The sequence below is a fragment of the Macaca thibetana genome, chromosome 2, assembly GCF_024542745.1.
Source record: "Macaca thibetana thibetana isolate TM-01 chromosome 2, ASM2454274v1, whole genome shotgun sequence".
Taxonomy (NCBI): Eukaryota; Metazoa; Chordata; class Mammalia; order Primates; family Cercopithecidae; genus Macaca; species Macaca thibetana.
The window spans coordinates 160,763,534-160,779,510 of record NC_065579.1 but is presented as its reverse complement, the minus strand read 5'-3'; the positions used below and the strand labels follow the sequence as shown (position 1 = coordinate 160,779,510).

The 15,977-nt window shown below is 37.4% G+C and overlaps 1 protein-coding gene across 4 annotated transcripts in view; it reads right to left on the bottom strand.

The window, feature by feature from the left end:
• Positions 1–2,031: 2,031 nt before the first annotated feature.
• NAA50 (N-alpha-acetyltransferase 50, NatE catalytic subunit) overlaps positions 2,032–15,977 on the bottom strand; it is a 28,896-nt gene continuing 14,950 nt past the window's right edge. For 2 of the 4 annotated variants that reach the window (XM_050778808.1, XM_050778806.1), the window contains 4 exons: positions 7,628–7,761; positions 7,084–7,203; positions 6,575–6,641; positions 2,032–4,973 (listed from right to left, as the gene is read on the bottom strand). In XM_050778808.1, the coding sequence (XP_050634765.1) occupies positions 4,796–4,973; positions 6,575–6,641; positions 7,084–7,203; positions 7,628–7,761 (499 nt within the window). In that variant the 3' untranslated portion in view covers positions 2,032–4,795. Of the gene's footprint in view, positions 4,974–6,574; positions 6,642–7,083; positions 7,204–7,627; positions 7,765–15,977 lie in introns of all 4 variants that reach the window. The other 2 variants (XM_050778807.1, XM_050778805.1) reach the window with 1 other exon arrangement.

Sequence of the window (15,977 nt, the reverse complement as noted above, 5' to 3'; positions counted from 1 at the left end):
CAAGTAGCAACTCCTTCATATTAACTTTCTGCTCCCAACTATTTCTGAATCAGATCTTGATGCTATTTTTTCTTCTTCTAGAAGCTACTGAGCAAGGGAAAGACCTCGATTCATTCCAGATAGAAAACATTTTACTGGCCAGGCGCGGTGGCTCGCCTGAAATCGAGCACTTTAGGAGGCCGCGGCAGGCGGATTGCCTAAGCTCAGGAGTTCCAGACCAGCCTGGGCAACATGGTGAAACCTCGTCTCTACTAAAATACAAAAAATTAGCCGGGCATGTTGGCATGTGCCTTGTAGTCCCAGCTACTTGAGAGGCTGAGGCAGAATTGCTTGAACCTGGAAGGTGGGGGTTACAGTGAGCCAAGATCGTGCCACACTACACTCCAGCCTGGGCGACAGAGCGAGACTCTGTTGCCAAAACAAAAACATTTTACCTAAGAAATCAAGTTATCTTAAATTTTGGAGAACTGAAAAGGTTGGGAATTTCTGCCCCAGTAACAGATTGTTGTCTGACTTGATAGTTCTCAATGTTCTACCAAGTTAACTACACATACATTAAGAAATCTGACTCAAACCCTTTTTCCCATATGACTATGTTATTTGGCTGTATCATAAACTAGGACTAAGTTCCTACAGTTCAGTCTTGCAAGGGAGAACCAATTCAGGACACTGCCATAGAAAATATTTACTCCCTGAAAAATTTCTACAGGCTTACTGTTCCTATTTGTGACTGTAGTATCCAATTTCCCAGAAATATTCAAATCACTCAGTGAGAACAGCGTCAGTCTGAGACAGCCTTGTCTCCCTTCCCCACTGAAAACCCAATCACAAGAGCACAGCCTTTAGGCCCACTCTCTCTTTCTTTTATATCCTAATTGTAAAGTGCAGTGCTTTCTAACCCTCATTTAGAAAACTACTCCTTTTAGAGACTAATAAAACACAACCTCACCAAAACTACCCTGACCTTGGGAGTCAACAAAGCCCAGTATCTTCTCTGAGCAGTGACAGCCAGTCTCCTAGAGGGCCCCATGACATCCACCTCCCAGTATTCACATCCTTGTGTAGTCCCCTCCCACACTATACCAGAGTGATTCAATGGTCGGTCTGTGTGACTAATGGAATACGGCAGAAATTATGTCACTTGAGGCTACATCATAAAAGAGTGTGGCTTCTGCTTACTTTCTTGTATCACCTTTGGGGGAAGCCACATGCCAGTTGTCCATCAGGCAGCCCCATGATGATACCCACACAGTGAGGAACTGAAGCCCAAGAGCCACGTGAGCAAGACATCTTGAAAATGGCTCCTCTAGCCTTGTCAAGCTTCAAGATGGTACAGTCCTGGCTAACAGCTTGACTGCAACCTTCTGAGATCTCAAGACAGAACCACCCAGTTAAGCAGCTCCTAGATTCCTGATCCAGAACTGTGGAAGATAATACTTGTTTTAAACTACAGTAATAACTAAGACACATTAGACAAGGATCACCCATTGTTTCTTAAGTGAAAAAAGCAAAACTCTAATTATAACAATTTTGACTAGAAATATTAAATACTGAATTAATTCCGTTAAAGAAAAAATATTAAATTCATGTTTGATATTCAGGAAAAAGGTTAAAAGCCAATTCCCAACTCATTGAACTACTATACTCCTTCCTTACAAGGAAAAAAACCAGAACACCTGAATATGTTATCTGTAGCCAATACACATTACTAAACAGATTGCAGCCTGAAGTGTCAAGTATTTCTAACAATTACATTAAGAATATAGCAGCAAGACAGTTCCTTGGATCTTGTTTTTTCCCTCTCACTGGAACTGAATTGTAGACATTGGGCAGTACCTAGCAAGTCACAGAAGATCTGAATTAGGATGCCTTAATTACACCTGGCCTATTTTAATGATTTTAAAATTAGATCTTAAAGAAATGTGAAAGTAAATAAAAGCAGTAAGGGAAACACTACACAATGAGTATGTACAGTTGCTGGCTGCAGAATTCAACAATACAGTTTTGACATTTATAGATATCACAGCTCACTACCAGAACATCACATAAGTTTATTTCAGATGTAACAGCAATGTTAAAATTGACAAGTTTAATTCTTAACTGCACCAAGAAAACTTAGCCATTTAAGTATTTTTTTTTTTAAGTTATTCCCTCCAAAAAACTGAGGGAGCTTTTCTTTTCCACCACCACACACCATGGTTTCCCAATAGTTCTCTTTTTGGAGGACTTTTCAACTGATGAGTAAACTGCTTTAGATATTTCAGAACTTCATTCCCCAAACGAAAGCTAATCTGGACAAACTATATATTGCATAGATTTCTCTACAGATTCTTTGCTTTAAAACCTAAATGCAACTACCATACAGTGTAATTTTAACCTATTTGCCCCACAGTAAAAACTATCTGTCCTGAAAAATATGATGGATATATCCTGTGATTTTCCAGTTAACAGAATTGTTCTAAAGATAATTATCATATATCAAAATAACCAGCTCAACATAGGACATTACTTCAGTCTTTACTGACTCATAGGCATATGAACTTGTGCCCAGCTTTTTACCTCTTCCACATTCTCCTCCTCCTCCATAAGTGGATGGAATTATTTAACATAAGTTTGATGTAGGACAATTAACCCTTTACAAACATTTACAATTTAGGTTAAGTCACTGACTACCATGGAAAAAGAAACTATATAATGATAGGGAGCCTACACACTCAATTCAAAATTTAATATTTTTTCCTCCTTAAATAACACATACTTGTCATGAGGCAGCTATTCGGTTTTCAATAACCACATTTAGGGATACATTCATAGGACTGATTAGATAGTCCAGGTGAAATGGTTATAGAAATAGAGGCAGTGTCATCTCAGAAAACCATTTATATATCAAAGTCGATTTTGATATCTGGGAAGTTTACAAAAAGGCTGCTGCATTCTTCAAACTAATTATGCCTTCTGTAACTCAAGCACTCTTCTCTTGCCAAGAGCAAGCTGAAGCTTATCCATGAAGATAAATGAGCTTAATGCTAAACTTTTCTTCTAAGCTTAGATTTGGATTGTTTTAAGAAACGAACACTCTCAAAAAACCAGCAAGGTCTTTCTACATTTTTACCATCTTAAGATTAGAAACCTATAAATGCATTCATCAACTGTCTTCTTTTTCTGTATTTTTCTTGGCACTCAAGATTGTTGAAGTCTACTGCACCTTGTACTTTCACATTCTCAAATAAAAACTTAAGGTGATAAAGTGTGCATAAACATTTTATAAAATAATTTTGTCATTTAACATATTTGGAGATGAGACTTTATACTAGAATTTTACACAAGAGGATAAATATGAATGAAACTTCCTTTCAAAGTCAAATGACAGAAAGCTCAAGCCCTGTGCATTATTTCAAAGTCTGAGAACATTTCTAAATAGTGGAGATGGGACTATAAGAGGAAAACATGAATATTTCAGATGTCTCCCATCTTACAAAGTTATCAACCTGTCAAAGCCACTCTCTATGTGCCAGAAAATGATCTGGCATAAACCAGTCCTCTCAGTGGAGGAGGTCACAGTGACATTTGTATTATTAACATTTTACACTTCTACTTTTCCAAGAATAGAAGCAATATGTTTAATAATTACCCCTGCCTCAAATCCTTAAACTCAATATCATAGGCACTGAGTATAAGCAAATCTGGGATGTTCTCCAACAGATATGCAATAGCACAGCTATGTTATTCTGAAAAATACTGTCTATTTTTTCCTATAAAATCAAATGCTCAGTGGCCACACTTTTAACAGCTGGCATTAGATGACATTAATTGAATTTATTGTGTCACAGTCCATCTAAGCTTCTTTTTAGGTACTTTTTAATATGTCCAAGAGAAAACACCTGCTTCAGGTTTATTTAGGGGTAGTGACCTATAAGGACATCAACTCAATTTTTAAGGTTAGACTATTGTCAGGTTTACTGAAGAAAAAGGAACAGGGGAAAAAATTAAATCACAACACACCTCTTTAGGTCAGTTAAAGGCCATATCTCTAGCTGGGATATTAAAAAAAAATTAATCTCACCAGCCCACATTCTAAAAGTTAATGCCACTAGTAACAATCAACAGCAGGAAAAACAAACCTGCTAACAACCAGCCCACTCATTAGCAAAAAAGCAGTTTAACTCAAATACTTAGACCAAAGTATAACACTAAACCAAACTGCCCCACCCACCAGCAAGAAGAGAAGATATAATTGCTTAAAAATCAAAATAAGCTTAGTATTTCTTACAAGGATAACGATGTTCAACTCCCGAGAGAGTGCTCAGAAGGACTAAAGGTGGAGTGAAGGCAACGTCTAGGGATTAGTATCCCAGTCTTAAAAAACCCAAAGTACCACAAACACACTCAACTAGTCTATGCATTAGAGAACAAGATATTGCTGCTGCTTCTTTTTGTCTTTTGAAATATACAATGTTTTGTAGGCTCTGCCCTTCAATGTGAAAGCAGGACATTAAATTTGAAATTTGACAATTAAATTTTTAGGACCATCTAGCTTTAACTGCAAAATTAAACAGATCTACCTTCTCCTTCCTTCAAACCACCTCACAAAAATAAGAGAAAACAATTCAAACATGATTATTTTTTTGAAGTCCTTCAAAGTATTATAACTCTTAGAGAAAAGGAAAGGAAGAAGGAAAAACAAGAACAAGGAGGGAGAAAAGCTTTAAAAGAAAAGTGTTGGGGGAGGGGGTATCAATGGGCCTCTCTTTTATTTGGCGACAAGCAAGTGCAAGAAAGTTCATTTGTAATTTGTTCAGTTGTCTGTCTTTTGCACATCTGCATTCTGACCAGAAGGAACTTTGAGGTTTTTCTGCAGCACATGAGCATCTGCAGGCTCTATCCTCTTATAGTAGTTCTTCTTTGTCTCAATAATCTCAAAGCCAAACTTCCTGTAGAAGTCAATTGCCGACTCGTTGCTGATCTGGACATGCCTGAGGTATAAGAGAGTATCAGAAAAAAATTAAAATTAAGGTTTCATCAAGTTTTAAGCATTCTCCACAGATAGCTCCAAATTGGTTGGAGCTAGAATGCTGCACATTTGTTACATTCTCTTTACAATTACCACTAATCAACAAAGGTTAGGCATGCTTACCTAAAAGCTTTTGATGACAATTTTACACTTTTTTTTTGAGACGGAGTCTCTCTGTGTCGCCCAGGCTGGAGTGTGGTGGCGTGATTTTGGCTCACTGCAAGCTCCACCTCCCAGGTTCATGCCATTCTCCCGCCTCGGCCTCCCGTGTAGCTGGGACTACAGGCGCCCACCACCAAGCCCAGCTAATTTTTCTATTTTTTAGTAGACATGGGGTTTCACCGTGTTAGCCAGGATGGTCTTGATATCCTGACTTCATGATCTGCCTGGCCTTGGCCTCCCAAAGTGCTGGGATTACAGGCGTGAGCCACTGCGCCTGGCCCAATTTTACACTTTTAATCTAATTTTTACATTTGTAAGACAGCTGGTTAAGATTAGAAGGCTCACAGTGTTTATTCTTATAGTCAACAAATGGAAAAGTACCACAGCTATCAACATTTTTTCATTTTAAGAGGATAAATTATTAAAAGGCCCTATTAACACACAGAAAATAATGATGAAAAATAAAAAACTAGGGTCTCAAAGCTTGAAGATATATCTTCCTTCTGATTGATAAAAAACATGGTATGTTTTAAAAATTAAAAATGCAAGCTTTCTCAATTACTCCCAAAAATAACACTGTATAATTCAGCATCTCACACAGCCAAACTAAATTATGAACATCCATGACTGTGATCTTAGTCATAGCTCTTTATGTACAGCCTCTTGAGATTCAAGTATAATCTCAGCTAGGTAATCTATGATTTTGATTATTAAACTCTACTACAAATGATCTACTACAATGTTCAAGGCTATCCAACATAGCCTTGAACAAAACACACAAGGTTATGCACGAGAAAAGTAGTATTAATGGTTTTGAATTCTGAAGACTTGAGTTTTTTCTTTTTTTGAGATGCAGTCTCGCTCTGTCTCCCAGGCTGGAGTGCAGTGGCGTGATCTCAGCTCACTGCAAGCTCCGCCTCCCGGGTTCACGCCATTCTCCTGCCTCAACCTCCCGAGTAGCTGTGACATGGGTGGCCGCCACTATGCCCAGCTAATTTTTTAAATATTTTTAGTAGAGACGGGGTTTCACTGTGTTAGCCAGGATGGTCTCTATCTCCTGACCTTGTGATCCGCCTGCCTCGGACTCCCAAAGTGCTGGGATTACAGGTGTGAGCCACTGCGCCTGGCCAAGGCCTGAGTTTTAATCCTGATTTCTTCCCTATGATTTTGGAGCTCTCATCCTAATATAATAAAGCAATGTGTTCTATCTCAGGTCCCTAATCTACTATTATTAATAAAACAAAACTAAACAAAACAACTACTCGAATACTTTGTAACAACTACTTCCACAGTGTTTCCAAAGGCACAATAAGTGACCAGATTTTAAAGTTTCTAGTCAAGATTTCTCCTGCCAACTTATTAAACCCCTCTGATAAGAACATAAAATATTAATTTACTTACAGATAAATGTTGTCAAAAGTACCATCTTTTTCACAGATGTTTAAGACATGATTTAACATTTTAGTTCCTGTTAATAAAACAAATAACATGTGACTTCATAAATCAACCTTTAAATTATGTATCTATCCACCTGCCATCTGAACTACTTATTGGGTCCTAATAGAATTTATGAGGTATAGACTATTCTTATTTTCCAAAGTTGTGTTCTCTCTCTACAATAGCTACATATGTTTAAAACTGTTAACAGAAGACTAACCTTTTTAAACAAGCACTTCCAGGTAGAAGAAAAACAGAAAAAGCAGAAGGGGACGTAAATAGCAAATCTATGTAGGGATTCCAGCAGAATTATGTTAATAAACATTAGTTATTTCTCACCATATTTTACATAATTCAGTAACCCTTTCTCAGTATTCCTTAAAAAGACCCAAATTAACTTACTAGGTCAGACACATTAACAAAGAATATGTTTATGCCTCTCTGAAGAAGTAAAAAAACCCACAATTTTTTACCTATTCCTAGCCTTCGGTAAGGTGCCAGACATCCTAGTGTCATGATGTAAAGTCTCTTCTGATTCTGTGAATGATCCACCCTACAGCATACCGCACCTACAGCAATATCATTGAAATAGGCTGCCAAGGAAAATATAAAGATATAATGTTGAACAGACAGAGTAACACATTTTATTTAATCTTTTTCCCTTTTAAAGGACTACATTGTTCCTATCAACATTAAATTTCATGAACTATCTCATGAATATCAATGACCTCAAAGCTCTTATGCCATTTTAGGAAGTTTAAGCCTCCTCCAGTATAGCTTAAAAAGTGAAAACACACAGGCATGCACTAAATAAGAACATTAAGCATTTCTTTTTAAAATTCAACTATTTTATTCAACTGATTTCTGAGATTTTTCTCCCAACCTAGACCACTCCCATTTCCTCACTTACAAAATAAGCAAACTAAATTAGTTAACTCTTTCTGCTCTCTAAAAAATAGGGCTCAAGAACAGAAAGAAGGAAAAGGGAGGAAAAAAAAAAAAAAAACCATGTAATACCAAGTTTTGCTAGCTCGCCAACCTCCAGCACATCCTTGTAGAACTTGTCATTGTAGCTGACTGGAAAGATGACCTGATTCAGTCTTTTCAACTGTTTAATATTGTGTGGTGTCACATCTCCCAGCTCGATCCGGCTACTGGAACAAATCAAAATGTACTCAATAATACATAATTAGCCTCATTTTTAATATGAACATATGAAAGGGGAACCAAGTCTTTTTTACATGATTGATAAATCCAACTCTTTCAGACTTGATTTATAAGCAAATTACCATTTATAAGCAAATTTTGACATCATTCAATACAAATTCTACTCATAGCTTTCATACAATTACGCACATTTAGGGACAAATATGGCACACAACAACTACTACAAAGGCTAGAATAACATTCTACAAGTGTCAAAATTTTCCTTGTAGTTTATAGTTCAGAAAAATTTAGATATACCTATTTCTGATAACATTACAGTTCCTTTGTCCAAGTATCTTACTTCTAGTAATTTATTCTAAGAAAACAATGGAAGTATGCAATACCATGCACATTCTATTCATTGAAAACCGTGGTCTATGAACTACCTACATCAGAGTCACAGAGGCGATACTCAAAATTCACATTCCTGGACACACATACCCCATTCTCAGAACCAGAGTCGCTGGAACGAAACAAAGGAATCCACATTGTGAAAACCACCCCAGTATGAAAACTATCCATTAAGAAAGCAACAGGAGTGATATGGATTGGCTGTGTCCCCATCCAAATTTCATCTTGCAGCTCCCATAATTCCCACTTCATGGGACAGACCTGGTGAATCATGGGGGCAGTTGCCTTCATGCTGTTCTCGTGATAGTGAGTTCTCACAAAATCTGATGGTTTTATAAAGAACCTTTCCTTCGCTTCGCTCTCATTTCTCCTTCCTGCCACCACGTGAAGAATGACGTGTTTGCTTCCTCTTCCAAAATGATTATAGGTTTCCTGAGACCTCCCCATCCTTGCGGAACTGTGAGTCAATTAAACCTCTTTCCTTTATAAACTACCCAGTCTCAGCTATGTCTTTATTAGCAGCGTGAGAAAGGACTAATAAAAGGAGCATTCTAAGAAACCACCTGTAATCTAAACAATTGGTTCCATGGAAAAGAAGATTAAAGCTAAAAAGTTTTCAGTTCTAACTTTTAACAAAGAATCAAAGTTGTTTTGCCTGCAGAGCTATAAACAATTTTTAATAGCTGAAGTGAACTTCACTACTATTAAAGGCGGATCAAATGTGATAAGGCAAACCTGACAGCATTCTACAATTTTCTTACTCCATCTGTATTATTTGCCCAAAAAAGATACTGTAGTATATTGTTTTGTGGAGAAAAAGCACATTTCAACCATATTTAACAACGGACTTTTGCTGGGCGGGGCGCAGTGGCTCACGCAGTCAGGAGATCGAAACCATCCTGGCTAATATGGTGAAACCCCATCTCTACTGAAAATACAAAAACAATTAGCTGGGCGTGGTGGTGGACGCCTGTCGTCCTGGCTACTCAGGAGGCTGAGGCAGGAGAATGGCATGAACCCGGGAGGCGGAGCATGCAGTGGGCCAAGATGGCGCCACTGCACTCCAGCCTGGGTGACAGTTTGAGACTCCGTCTCAAAACAAACAAACAAAACAAAACAAAAAAACACAACGGACTTTTGTTAACATATACAGAAACATGCTTGAAAGGATTTTAATGTGTAGTAGAAATTGTAATTCTTTTTTTTTTCGAGACACAGTTTTGCTCTTGTTGCCCAGGCTAGAGTGCAATGGTGCGATCTCGGCTCACTGCAACCTCCACCTCCCAGGTTCAAGCGATTCTCCTGCCTCAGCCTCCCTAGTAGCTAGGGTCACAGGCATGTGCCACCATGCCCAGTTAATTTTGTATTTTCAGTAGAGATGGGGTTTCTCCATGTTGGTCAGGCTGGTCTTGAACTCCCGACCTCAAGTGATCTGCCTGCCTTGGCTTCCCAAAGTGCTGGGATTACAGGCATGAGTCACTGTGCCCGGCCCAGAAATTGTAATTTTAAAAACTGTATTTTGAAATGTTAAAATTCAGATTAAAAAGCAAAAAAACAAAAAAAAGAAAAAACAAAAACAAAGAAACAGCTGGGCATAAAGGTCTGTAATCCCAGCATTTTGGGAGGCCGAGGTAAGAGGATCCTTTGAGCCCTGGAGTTCAAGACCAACCTGGGCAATATAGCAAAACTTTATCAGAAATTTTTTTAAAAAAGTTAACCAGGTGTGGTGGCTTGCACCTAAGGTCTCAGCTACTTAGAAGACTGAAGTGAGAAGATTGCTTGACCCTGGGAGGTCGAGGCTGCAGTAAGCTGATTGTGTACCACTGCATTCCAGCCTGGGTGACAGACTGTCTCAAAAACAAAACAAAAAACAGCAACAATTACAGATAAAAAAAGAAATTTCTAAAGTTGATTTATCTGGATAGAGAGGAATATGATATAATATTTTATCTGATAGTACAAAGTTCTCTAAGATGTATTACTCCATAATGCCCAGTTTGGAGAACATTCTGCTTGCTAAGGAGTTAGGCAAAAACAGGAGACTTTACCCCCTATTTAAGTAGTCTGTATGAAGAACACAAAAGACAGCATAAAGCATTCTTCCTGCCATACTTAGCAGTTTTGAAAGGCTTAGCTCATTTAGCGGTCCTGCCTTGATTATTTAATTTTTATACCACTAATCTGTATTATTTGTTGCAACCAATGATCTTTGCATGTCTTGTATGTCTTCCTAAAATCTGAACATAGTTTCTTAGCAACCACACAGATTAAATAAACAAACATGTTAGTAAAAGGGTAAGAGATTTATATATTTAAAAAACCCCTCAGCACCATAGAGGTTAAATAAATAAAAATAAAAAAATAGAGATTTTCTTGTTATAGTCTCTTCCAACTTTTAGCCACATAGCCTTTTCTTATCCCAAATATTTGACAACTATAATGAATTCCCTGTAGGAAATTCATGTTTTCTTTAAGTAGATTACATCTCATTGACAGAATTCCCACTCTTCATAACACTTTTCTGACTAAAATCTACCGGACTCACTTTCCCCACTATCTACCATTCACATTTAAAAAAAAAAAAAAAAAGGGGAGGCCAAGGAGGGCAGATCACAAGGTCGAGAGTTTGAGACCAGCCTGGCCAATATGGTGAAACCCTGTCTCTACTAAAACTACAAAAATTAGCCCAGTGTGGTGGCATGCGCCTGTAGTCACAGCTACTCGGGAGGCTGAGGCAGAAGCATCACTTGAACCTGGCAGGCAGAGGCTGCAGTGAGCCAAGATCGTGCCACTGCACTCCAGCCTGGGTGACAAAGCAAGACTCCGTCTCAAAAAAAAAAAAAAAAAAAAAAAAAAAAAAAAATTCTGGGGATACTGTAATTCTGTAAAATATAGGATCCTTTATTTTTCTTTTTTTGAGACAGGGTTTTGCTCTGTTGCCCAGGCTGGAGTGCAGTGGCATAATCACAGGTCACTGCAGCCTCCACTTCTCAGGCTCACGTGATCTTCCCACCTCAGCCTGGCAAGCAGCTGAGAATACAGGCACATGCCACCACGCCCAGCTAATTTTTGAATTTTTGCAGAGACAAGGTTTCACCATGTTGCCCAGGCTGGTCTACAGTTCCTGAGCTCAAGTGATCCGCCCACTTCGGCTTCCCAAAGTGCTGGGCCTACAAGTATGAGCCATTGTGCCTGGCCAAAATACAGGATCCTTTAAAAATGCTGTAGCTGACAGGGATCACATCTTACCTACATTGTCTGCTGTTTAACTTACCACAGTGCCACAAGTTGGGTGTAATTTTTTTTACATATGGTTTATATTAATTTAGAGCACATCACTAAAAAAAGAGTCTTAGTATTTAAAAAGTGATTTAAAATTACATTATGAAGTTTAAGTATGAATAATAATGGTAACTTAAGAACCCATAAAGTCAAGCTTCTAAAGTATAAATGAAAGAACTTGAGGTTTTTAAAATTTTAGGAATCATCTGTAGCTAATAATAACTAGGCTTCAAGCACATTTATAATTTTGAAAGAATAATACCAGGTATTTCTTGACTTCGTACAAGAAGAAAAAGTGGTTATAGTGCACTGTGCTAGATTGAGTCTAATAAAAGTTAGCTACTAAAAAAAGTTTCCATCAGGGTGGCCAGATAAAGCCTAAATACAGAAAACAATATTGAACCATTAGGGAATAGGCAGCTTAATCTTTCCCTAACTAATTAAAACAATACATGTCTTTTTTTGTTTTTTTTTAAAAAGGCACACCATAGAAATGACGTAGAAAGGGAAAATATCCTGCCATAACATGGCCAGAAATAAGTTTGTTGATAGTCTTCCCATATTTTTCTATGCGCGTATATATACGTGTGTTATGTGTATATACATACACACACGCTTTAGACAAATTTGAGATATAAATATTGTTTGGTAGCTATTGGAAAAATTAAGCTGTTTCAGAGAAATTAATTTGATTTTTGCAAGAAAAAATATGCTAGAACAATTTCAAAATGTTCACTTAATGTAACCTTGTCAGCAAAACTAAGCTTCAAATATAGTTTAACTCTCATTAACATGGTATGTCTGACTGAAATGGAATACTTCTGTAATCCTGATCACTTAGCTCCAAATTATTTTAAGACGTGGATTTTCTAAATATATCAAAGTAATATAATCAACTTGTAAATATAAGTTAGCAAGGAACATGTAGTTAAAAAAAAAAGGCATAAGCATATGTAACGGATATGTAGACATGTCAAGAAAACGATAATATTACTTGAATGTAAACAACCAAGCTTTTAGTTAAAATAGCTTATAAAAAATTAAGTTAAAAGAAAGTCTAAAGTCTCTATTAAAAAACTAATCTAATGGAGATTTTAAGAATTCTGTGAATCTAAATTTTTCTAAAGTTCTTACAAACATAATAGAGTTGCCTATTTAAAGCATAAGTCAATTCTATTTCAATAAATATTTGAATATCTGTCTTATGCATCTGGAATGCAAAGGTGTTTGTTTACATTTGGTAGGAAAGACAGGTATATACAATGTGCTACTAACACTGTATGTACATATAGTACAAAAATAATACCAGAATGAAGGTGACAATGGGAAACATTTTGAAGAATGATAGCTTATCCTGTGGAAGGGCAATAGACGCAGTCTAATAAAACATGAACAAAATAGCAATGATGTAGTCCGAAAACTAGTCAGTTTGATATGGCTAAAACATCAAGTGTGCTTGTGTACAAACGTGGAAGCTGAAAAAGAACCAATTTTATGAGGGCCTCGTATATCGGCACATTTGGTTATCTTCTCTATACTTATTCTCTTGATCTCACTCAATCTTGTAGTTCTGTGGCTTTAATGCTGCCAAATTTCCAAATTTCTGTCTCTAGCCTATAGTTCACTCCTGAACTCTACACTCCTAGATCCAAGCCATCTCCAGCAGACACTTCAAAGTGAACATACTGCAAACAATTTCAAATCTTCATTCCAAAATCTGCTTTGCTTGCAGTATTTCCTGTCAATTGATGGCCTCTCCATCCTCGGCTGCAGAATATGTTAACTCCTTCAAGTCTTTGTTCAAATGGTATCTCAAAAAGGCTTACCCTGACACACTTTCTTTCTTTCTTTTTTGAGACAGTGTTTCCCTCTGTTGCCCAGGCTGGAGTGTAGCGGTGCAATCTCAGCTTATTGCAGCCTCCACCTCTTGGGTTCAAGCAATCTTCCTGCCTCAGCCTCCTAAGTAGCTGTCATTACAAGCATGTGCCACCGTTCCTAACTAATTTTTGTATTTTTTGTAGAGACGGGGTTTCACCATGTTGGCCAGGCTGGTCTTGAACTTACGGCCTCAAGAGATAGGCTCGCCCACCCTGGCCTCCCAAAGTGTTGGGATTATAGGTGTGAGCCACTGCACCTAGCCCTTGTAATATTCTTGATACATTTTCGTATCAGGGTTATGTTGGCCTCAAAGAAAGTTTGGAAGTGTTTCTTCCTTTTTGCTGTTTCATTCAATCAATAAATAGAAAGTTTCAGGTATTTTCAAACTATGTTAGGAAGGGTATAAACATTTAGGACTACTGTAGATAATATGACCCTTTGATCATTTTGAAATATCCCTCCTTTTTGCTGGCAATACTCCTTGTTTTAAAGTCTACTTTGTTCATCAATACACACAGTTTTCTTTTATTTTTTTTTGAGATGGGGGTCTCAACTCTGTTGCCCAGGCTAGAGTGCAGTACCACAATCTTGGCTCGCTGCAACCTCTGCCTTCCGGGCTCAGGGGATCCTCGTGCCTCAGCCTTCCAAGTAGCTGAGACCACAAATGCATGCCACCACTTCCAGCTAATTATTATTATTTTTTTGTATCTTTGGTAGAGACAGGATTTCACCATGCTGCTTAGGCTGGTCTTGAACTCCTGAACTCAAGCAATCCACCTGCCTCAGCCTCCCAAAGTGCTGGTATTACAGGGATGAGCCACCAGGCCTGGCCTTATAGCTTCCTTCCAATCAAAGTTTCATGTTCTTTAACCTTTTTTTTTTTTTTTTTAAATTTTCTTGTGTCCTTAAAGTGTGTGTCATGTAAATAGCATATAGTTGGATCTTATTCCTTTAATCTGACAATTGGAATATCTGGTCTGTTAAAAATTAATGGGCCAGGCACAGAGGCTCACACCTGTAATCCCAGCACTTTGGAAGGTTGACTTGGGTGGATCACTTGAAGCAAGGAGTTCAACACCGGCCTGGCCAACATGGTGAAACCCTGTCTACTAAAAACACAAAAAATTAGCCAGGTGTGGTGGTGCGTGCCTTTAGTCCCAGCTACTCGAGAGGCTGAAGCAGAATTGCTTGAACCCAACGGCAGAGGCTGCAGTGAGCCGAGATCGCACCACTGCACTCCAGCCTGAGTCACAGAGCGAGATTGTTCAAAAAAAGATTTAATGTAATTATTGAATTACTGATTTAGTTGATTCAAGTCCATCAGCTTGCCATTTTCTATTTGTACCAAGTATTAACTGTTCTTCATTTTCCTGCCTTTTATGGGGATCAATTTTGATTGATCCCTTGGCTTTTGGAAAGAAAACTTTTTAAAGCTTACATAAAACTAAATTTATCTTTGTGGTGTATAGTTCTGAGCTTTTACAAATAATCATGTAACCCTTACCAAAATATACAATAATTTAATTACTCCCCAAACCTCCCACATGACCCTTTAAAGTTCAACTCCCAGGCAGCCCCTAATCTCTTTTCTGTTCTCCATAGTTTTCCCTTTTCAAGAATGTCACATAAATGGAATCACATATCTGCTTGTTTGGTTTCTTTCATTTAACATAATGTCGGAGACTCACCACAGTGTTGTGCGTATCAATAGCTCATTCCTTGTTAATGCTGAATGGTAGTCCATTATGTGGATGTACTGTAAATTTATCCTCTTGTTGAAAGGCGGCTATTTATAATTTTTGGAGATCATGAGTAAAATTCCTATAAACATTTACCTATAGGTTTTGGTATGAACATAAGTTCTTATTTCTCTTAGTAAATACCTAGGAGTGGGAATGCTGGGTCTTAAGTGCATAAGAGTTCCAGCTGGTTTGCATCTTCATCAGCATTTGGCATTAACTTTTAAAATTTATGCTATTCTAACAGGTATATAGTGACAACTTATTGTGGTTTTTAATTTGCATGCCTCTAAATAATAAATGAAGTGAGCATCTTTTCATGTATTTCTTTGCCATTCATGTATCATCTTTGATAAACTATCAGTTCAGATCTTTTGTCAATTTTTTAAAAACTGGTTTTTCTTGAGTTTTGGGTGTATTATGGATACTTGTCATTTGTAAGTTATGTATGTTGCAAAGAATTTTTACCAGTCTATGGCTTTTTTCATTTTCTTATTGTTTTTGGGAGAGTTTTACATTTTGACAAATTTATTTCATGGATTGTATTTCTGAGTTGTATTCAAGAAATATGCCTAACTCAAGATCACAAAGAGTTTGTTTTCTTCTAGATGTTTTACATTTAGGTGTATGAACTCCCTCTTTCTTAAATCCCCCTCATTTTTTTTTTCCTTAAGCAGCTTTCTTGAAGTATAATTTATATACCATAAAAACCATGGTTTAAATGCACAGTTCAGTGATTTTTTTACTATAAAGCTGTGCAACTGTCACTGCAATTCAGTTTCGGAACATTCTCATTACAGTCTCAAAATTCCTTAGGTGCATCTGCAATCAATCCCCTTAACTACCCCTAAACAGCCACTAAATCTACTTTCTCTTTTTACAAATGTCTTTACTAGACATTTAATATAAAT